The sequence below is a fragment of the Podarcis liolepis genome, assembly GCF_965112155.1.
Source record: "Podarcis liolepis genome assembly, chromosome: 2".
Taxonomy (NCBI): Eukaryota; Metazoa; Chordata; class Lepidosauria; order Squamata; family Lacertidae; genus Podarcis; species Podarcis liolepis.
The window spans coordinates 71135328-71143481 of NC_139555.1; the positions used below are offsets into that span (position 1 = coordinate 71135328).

The 8154-nt window shown below is 45.7% G+C and overlaps 1 protein-coding gene across 7 annotated transcripts in view; it reads left to right on the top strand.

Moving 5' to 3' along the window:
* SEMA3F (semaphorin 3F) overlaps positions 1-5727 on the top strand; it is a 124964-nt gene extending 119237 nt beyond the window's left edge. For all 7 annotated transcript variants that reach the window (XM_083488691.1, XM_083488697.1, XM_083488693.1 and 4 more), the window contains 3 exons: positions 236-303; positions 1104-1237; positions 2316-5727. In XM_083488691.1, coding sequence (XP_083344817.1) covers positions 236-303; positions 1104-1237; positions 2316-2750 — 637 coding nt within the window. In that variant the 3' untranslated portion in view covers positions 2751-5727. The remainder of the gene's footprint in view (positions 1-235; positions 304-1103; positions 1238-2315) is intronic.
* Positions 5728-8154: the final 2427 nt, after the last annotated feature.

Genomic DNA, 8154 nt, shown 5'->3' on the forward strand with positions numbered 1-8154 from the left:
TGAATGAATTCTAGGCAGTGCATCTGGGTAATGCTAAAGAGTATGATTGCTCCAAAACATGAAATGGATTTTGGGCAGGAATTTGAATGTTCCGTAGTTGGCTCAGAATTAATCTAGGATTCACTGGACAAGGGCTGGACAGAAAGACAAAAGGATTATGAATGGCTCATCATCTTGCTCCTCGGAAGGACCAAAATTCCAACCACTCACCTGGCTGCTTCTTTCCTTATCACAGGCGGAGCAGGCGGCAGGATGTCCGGCATGGCAACCCCATCCGTCAGTGTAGAGGCTACAATTCTAATGGTGAGTGTCATACTCACCCATTGCATGGGGGGGATCAGAAGTAGCATTCTCCTTGGTCTCGTGGTCCCTACTCACCTCTCTGCCCCCACAAAAAGAGTGTAGTGAGGGTGTTGAGATGGAAGGTCTGCTTTAAAAAAAACTGGCTGCCCTTCACACCATGATTTTTGATCAGCAGAGTAGGTGAACAAACTGGTACTTTTGAGTACACAATGTGGTGCGGAATATGGACTTTCTTGGCACATAAAGTTGAGTAGCCATGGATTGAGTGGAATAGGAGGGGCCATTTTTTCACTGGATAGGTGGGTGGGTGTCCCTGGGCAAATGAAGGGACATGATTGAAGAATTAGGATCAGTACTATTGTACCTCTTTGTTATCATAGCATTGTAGAGCTGGAAGGGACCCCAATGGTCATCTGGTCCAACTCCTGCAATGCAGGAATCTCAACTAAAGCATCCATGACAGATGGCCATCCAACCTCTGCTTTAAAACATCCAAGGAAGGAGAGTCCACAAGGGAGACTATTCCACTTTAGTTCATTTCTTACATAAGTCATCCAACTCAGTCACATACCTCAATCACATGGTCAGGCTGCACCCAGAACTGGAACCTGAATGGTCCACATGCTGAATGATGGGTGGCAGATTGGCCAAGTGTGGCTATATAAACTTGGCAGCAATGAGACTAGCCTCCTTCTGGCAAAGGAGTAGGAGCTTCTTGGAATATATTTTGTCAGGGAATGTATTAGTTGAAATGCGACCCTTGGCAAATCATAATCTTGTATCTATGTATCCACCTCCAGCCAGCAAGAACACTGTAGAGGCTGTCCAGTATGGAGTGGAGGGAAGCACAGCCTTTCTGGAGTGCCAGCCTCGCTCCCCTCAGGCCACCATCAAATGGCTGCTCCAGAAGGACAACAGTGACCGAAGGAAAGAGGTACAAACAGGCAGTCTTGAATTTCCAGAATGGGATTTGGAGGAAAAGGGGGGAATGGAGGCCAGAGGGAAGTTAGCATGAAAGCTAGTGGCTTAGCGAGGAGGAGTAACTTGCCTTTTGCTTCTACCGTAAGTTTTAATAAGTACTAAGACTATCTCTACTTTTCAAGTGGGATTCAGTCAAAAACTGACAGCTTCAGGTAGCACAATTAGAATTGATTTGGTACTTGTGCACATCAAACCTGCTTGCAAAAAGCACACAGACCTTTTGCAATAAGGAAAGTGACGTGAAAATAGACTGGAAAGTGTTGGATAACAATTGCTTGATGAAACTTATATAAGCTCCTTGCAAACAAATCAGAATGAATGTTCAAATAAGCTGCAGACAATGCACAAAGAAATCAGGATGATTCCTCAATAAGCAGGTCATCTGGAAGTGACAGAGAGTTGAGCTGGCCAATCTTTTGTTCTATTTTCATCATGTTAAAAAGCACTTGTTTCTCGGTCCGCTTTCAGCCACCTTGCTGACATTTCATCTATTTTTCATCCACATCCTGGATACTAGAAGGATCTCTGTGCAGAAGCTCACAAAATAGGTTTTTTAAAGCTCTGAGGAACTGTGGCGCCTGAGCAAGGCCACTGGAAACAGCCCAGGGAAACACCCATTCCTGTGCTATCTCTGAGCTTATATGACCAAGCTCTTGAAAGCTCCCTGACCCATTTGAGCTAAAGCTAAAGTTTGTTGATTTACTTTCTGTAAGCCCTTCCTACTCAGCCCATCTGATTGGTAGCAGCCCCAAACCTGCTTCTGTCCAGCCAATAGTTCCATCTGAGCTCCTGAGAAAAAGGATGGGAAGTTGGATCGTTCATCATGCTTTGCTGTTTGCCAGGACTCAGAAGTCTAGGAATTGCAGAACAGGAAATAATGAGAACTAAGAAGCTAGGAGGATGAGGGCCAGAAAGCACTCAGGCAATGAATATGCGGCTTGTTTTCCACCCACAGTGTGATCTAATGTATCTCTGCCCAGCAACTCCCAACTGTGCTAACAATGCCTCCTCGATGTGTTTCTTTCCATTAGCTGCGCACTGAAGGAAGGGTGCTGAGGACAGAGCAGGGGCTGCTGTTGCGGTCCTTGCAGCTCTCGGATGGGGGCCTCTATTCCTGCACAGCCACAGAGAACAACTTCAAGCACACGGTGGCCAAAGTGCAGCTGCATGTACTGAGCAGTGAAACGGTCCATGCTGTGCTCTTCCAGTCAGAGGCCCCTGCCCCTTCTGCAGCAGCCATGCGAGCCGGCCTGCCAGGCACTTTCAGCTCCCATTACCATGACCTGGTGCAGCTGCTCACCCAGCCTGAGATGGGACTCATCAACCAGTACTGCCAGGGCTATTGGCGGCACGTGGCCTCCAACCATAAGGAGACTCTGGCTGGTCTCAAAGCCAAGGAGCTGCATGATCAGAAAAAGCCTCGAAACCGCAGGAACCATCAGCCAGAGATGGATCAGCACACATGAAACTTACAAGGGACTATGAAATGACAGTGCTATATTTCCCCCCTCCATTTTAATATTAAAATATCTATAAATATATATATAAATATATATATATATACACACACACACAAAAACACGCCCTGCTCCCCCTCAAGACAATATTTATTTGTAGGTTGTACATAATATGTGGGTGATGCAGTCTCACCTCAGTGTGTGGCAGCAAGGAGTTTGGAGGCGTCCCGCTGGCAGCTTGCTCTTCCTTTCCCCTTTTATCTGCGGTACTGTAAAATAGCTGACACTCTGGAGGATCTCAGTGGGACATGGCAGTCTTGTGTGGAATCTGTGGGTCCAGAATGTTGGAGCCGAAGCCTTCAAGACTGGATCATCATGGGCAAGCCTGAGAATGTTGTGCTACTGTCACTGAAAACATTTCTACCTGGTTAAAAAGGAGAGGAAAATGTCTGTTGTCAGACGCTAAGCATACCTACCCTGAAGTGTATAAAAGCCTCTGCTACACCTACAAAGACTTGAGCACTTTCTTCTCCTCTGTACATTTCTCTGCCTCAAAGCATATTCTGGCAGGACACTCTTGCGTGTAAAGTACAATGGAGGCTTCATGTCTTGAGGAGCCTGAATCATTTAAGGCAGGAGGAAGTGCTTCACCGAGGGATGTCCATGCATGGTTCCATGCAGTGCTCCTACTGCTTTCAGAAGCAAGTTAATCCCATCAATAGGAACAATGTTATGATTTGATAATGATTCAGCTTGTGCTGTTTGGCTGATGATCTGCAAGAGATATTGTCTGTGAAAGTTGTGGTACAACCAAAAGAGCTGTTGGGAAGGTGGATATGGCTATTCTCATAGGCACCTGGCTTTTTTGAGCTAGTTTACTTGATGGATGTGAAGGCCTCATCCAAGTGGGCTATGCCAGGGAGACGTAATGTATATATGAACCAAAGCTACTCTCCCATAGTGCATGTGTCAGAGACTTCCAAGGCCAAAGACAGCATGGGATTGGAGGTGGCAGAGAGGGTTAGGCATAAGCTGTATAGCTATCAGGACACAGGGCTTCTGCTCAGCTGGCCAGTGCAGCAATCGGCATCCAACCTGGTTATTTATTATTATTTAAATAATATTAATTTGCCCGCTAGGAATTCAGTTCCTTGGTTTGATAACACCAGTCTACCCAGCCACACAATGTGGAAGTTGGAAAGTCTGCTCCTGAGTATTCCCATCAGGATTCCTGTGGAATTGCCATCAGTCCACATGAGCAACTTCGATGCGCTCCAGGTTGGGTGGAGCATCCTTTGCAAAAAGAGAGAAACGTCGAACTAAGAGTGATCTTTCTGCTTAATTTCAAGATGGATTCCACATATCATGGGCTAAGTAAGGACTAGTAAACATTCAGTGCATGCAGTATCCCCCATGACAGAGATCATTACCTACCTACCTCCCACCATTTTGTTCTGAGATAAACAATGGTGAGCATAGAACAGCAGTAGTAACAACCACACTGCTCAAAAATGAAGTCAAGAAGGCAATTGTATTACTAAGATGGGCTTCAGGATTTATGGGTGTAATTGGGAATGTGACCAATAATTGTTCTAGGAATTAATCCCATGTAAAAAAACTAAAAAAACAAACAAACAAAAAAACAGAGGGAGAGGTTGAGTCTTCCATCAGGGCAAGGTTTTCTGCATGTGCAATGAAGCATTCTCTCCCTCTCGCTCCCCCTCCCCTAAATCTGTTCTAGGAACTCCCCCAGCCCTCTGGGACAGATTTGAGGAAGGCATGGGGCAGACACAGGGGAAGGAGAAGAGGGAAAGTCCTGTTGCGTACACAGAAATCCTTGTGGGGATAGGATACGGTAGTTGAATACAAACCAGAGCCAGGGGACAATGAGAGAACTGAGAACCACAGGAGAAAAAATTGAATCCACAGGAGGGGTGCGGGCAGGGCAGAGTTCTGTGCACAGATAATATAATTTGGGCACCTTGGGAGTTCATTAATATGATCTGGCATGCAGAGAAGATGAATATGATAAAACATATAATCAGGTCTTAACCTGAGCCAGACTTGGTCAACCCATGAACCTATTTTGAAAGCCAGGAATATGAAAGGGTAGAACAGAGTATCTCTGAGCATGGGCAGAATGCGTGTTCCTCACCACTGAGTATCTATGCCCAGAACTGGAAAGGGCTCCTGGGTCAAAGGGTGACTGAGAAAGGCTTGAGCCCACCTCAGCTTGTCTGGTTATAACAAAATCTATTGAATGACCTTTTTCTGCCTCCCCCTTCATTTTTTTTAAAAAAGGCATTGGCATTTCCTAAATGTGTGGCTGTGCCTTCCACCTTAGGTTTTGCTATTGCAGAGGGTTTAGTTCTCTTGTTTCTTGGGTGCCTCTTCAGACTGGTCTGGTTATGGCTTTTAGGTTCAGTGCCTCCAAAGAATTAGAATCAAATTCTGAGTTTGGCTTAATCCACGTCACTAATGCCTGTGGAATTACACCGATTTACATCTGCTAGATATCAGCACTTGGATCTTCCATTGTAGTGACCTGTTCGCTGATGCAAGGAACAGGTCTGCTCTGCCGCAGAGATTGCAGTCATGGAGGGTAGACTTCTCACTTCTGTCTGCAGAGTAGAGGACAGTCTCGATGGAGTAGACCAGAAGCCTGCACTGTGTTTTCTTTGGTCTCTGGTGCTGTACCTCCTGCTGTTAACAAAGAGAGCTCACCATTCACCTGAGCCTAAGCCCACTTCATTTGTACACACAAAATCCTTGCAGGCACCCCCCCCTTTCCTTTGCAATCTGAGTAATGCGCGTGTACTTTCTCTTGTAAATAGTTGTAAATCAAAAATGTAACAAAAACTGGGGATCTGGAGATTTTGATTAGTAGCTCCTTGTGATGAATTCAAGCACAGAGCCATTTCGCACCTGTAATGTGAAATTCCTGTGGATAGAACAAGCTAATAAACACTGGCTTTGTTTTTGAAAACTCAAAGACTCCTTCACCTTGACTCACACTCTTCAGGATGCCCTCATTTCCCTCCTGAAGTGATGGACTCTTTTTTACATTCCACTGGTTCAGCTTCAGATTGCAACCACCTCTATGGATTGCTCACTGCCAGAATGGCTATTTATTCCAATACAGAAGTGGCATAAAAATAACACATACTTTCCCCATCTTCATATCCCAGTGCCCACCAATCTGGAATTGTGCTGGAAGCAACACCCATATGCCTTTCGCAGTTGGAGGCAGCCAGTTTGCACAGATCGAGCTGGGATATCTTCACCTCATCATGACCCCAACATGCCAGAAATGGAAAGAACTAGGCAGCACCCAAGTCCTGAGCAAGAGTGTTTGTGTCTCGAGTCCTGAGGCAGAGAAGAGTTGGCAATATACTCAAGGTCCTCTTTGTGTTCTGAAGTCAGGTTGCTTTGTACACGGCACCCTCTGTGTGTGTCCACTTCCCATCACCACAGTTCTTCATTGTGAACTTGATAAGTGTGCATGACCTACTCAAAATATTATTAAAATCGGCAGTAGCAACAAGAAAACATTTACCTTTTACATATCTGGATTGGCCTGCACAAACAAAAATATTTAAAGCAGGTGCAGAAAAGGATATTGCAAAGGCGCTTGATTGATGTCAATAGGCAGGGAGCTCCAAAGTGTAGTGCCACCCTAAAAGGTTGATTCTCCTATTACAGGTGCCCCACCAGTTGATCTTTCTCTGTGGGCTTCTATACAGGTGGTGGTGTGCTGTGACTAGAGTGCTAGGTTAACACCATATCGTCGGCTCTTTTGCAGGATTTTCCCATTGGCATGGGGATAATAGTGCACAGTTGGGCCATCCCTATGTGCCATGGTCTCCACCACTATTGCACTTCCCCCAGCCTGACAAACATCTCGGTGGAGCACGGTTGTGATTTGTAGGCCAGCATGCAGAGGCCACCCTCCGTGCGTGTCATTGTTCCTGTGTAAATCAATGTCTGACCATAAACAGCTGGAAGCTGGCCAGATCAGTGCTAAAATTCAGCATGCAGGGGTGGCAGGAACATGCATCCCACATATGCCTTAGGGGAAGCTATAATGACGGGGGTATAGACACTGCATGTAAAGTTATCCACAGCTTGTTCCCTGTTAATTTGCAGAGCCATAGATCCCCCTGCTTATGAAGCAACCAGGTAAATTATTTTCTGCTGCTCCTGTTTTATGAGCAGTCAGGTCAGGAGGGGAGAAGGGGGGCAGGTGTTGGATTCCTTAGACCTGGCAGTGCCCCTCCTTGTCCTGCAGCCCACAAACAAAGGCCCCTTGTTCTGCTGGCTTCATAAAAGAGAGAGAAATCTACCTCTCCAAGGGCGTGCTAAGGCAGCCGGTTAAGCAAACACACAGGGAAATGGGGATCAGGGTCATGGTCTCATTTCCTGCCCCCCTAGGCTGAGGAAGTTGCTAAGAGGTGGGTGGGTGGAGTGGTGTCCACTAAAGCAAGGACGACACAGGTCCCTCACTGCTGGCCCAGTGCCTGTTCTTCCTCACGCCTGAAGAGGGTCTCGGGGCCTTAGCAGTCTTTTATCACCTGATGTTTTTTTCTTGGATACTGATACCTCAGAACTGAACCCTAAAAAGGGTGACTGAGAGACATGTTTGAAAGAAAGAGTTATAATGCTCAAGGATAAGTGAATGGTTTCTTGGGGCTGCTTAGGGATAATCTGCTCCACACTCAAATTCTGTCAGCTGGCAAAACTTCATGACAGATTTTGAACTGGTAGTAGTAGGTACCGGTAGGCCAGGCTGAAAAGGATGAGTTGTTTTCTCAGTGCTTTTAGGTTGACTGCTTTTGGTATATCTCTTGTGTGCTTTTCTTATCTGAAGAACTTTCCTCAGATATGAAATTTACCTCAGAATCCCCCCTTGAGTTCTAGGTTGTTCCTTTTTTAAAAAGGGAAGAAATTTTGCACTCACTGAACAGGCCAAAGGTTTTCTGTGGAAACCACCTTGAATGGGTGTCTTCTCTCATGGCTAAGAGTTGAAACCTTTAAAACACCTACATAGGCTGAAAACAGCAGCTTCTTATGGAGTTGTTGCTATCTGGCATCAGAAAGGTAAGTCCTACAGAAAGAAAGCTAGGGAAGAAACCCTATTTGGGTATTCTTCTAACATGGATTTTCATGCAGATTCTCATATATTTCTGTATTTTCTTCCTTTTTATGTATTATGGTGCTTCTAGCAATTTTATGCTTGCACGTACACACACGCACTCCAACTCATGTAGGCCAAAGGTGTGAAGTGGAGACTATGTAGTGTTGCTACCCATCCCTAGAAAAGTGTGTCCCATTTGGACTTCAAACAGGATACCATTCTCCCCATATTCAAACTCCTCCTCCTCAAAACACTGTAGGCAGAGGGTGGGGATGAGAG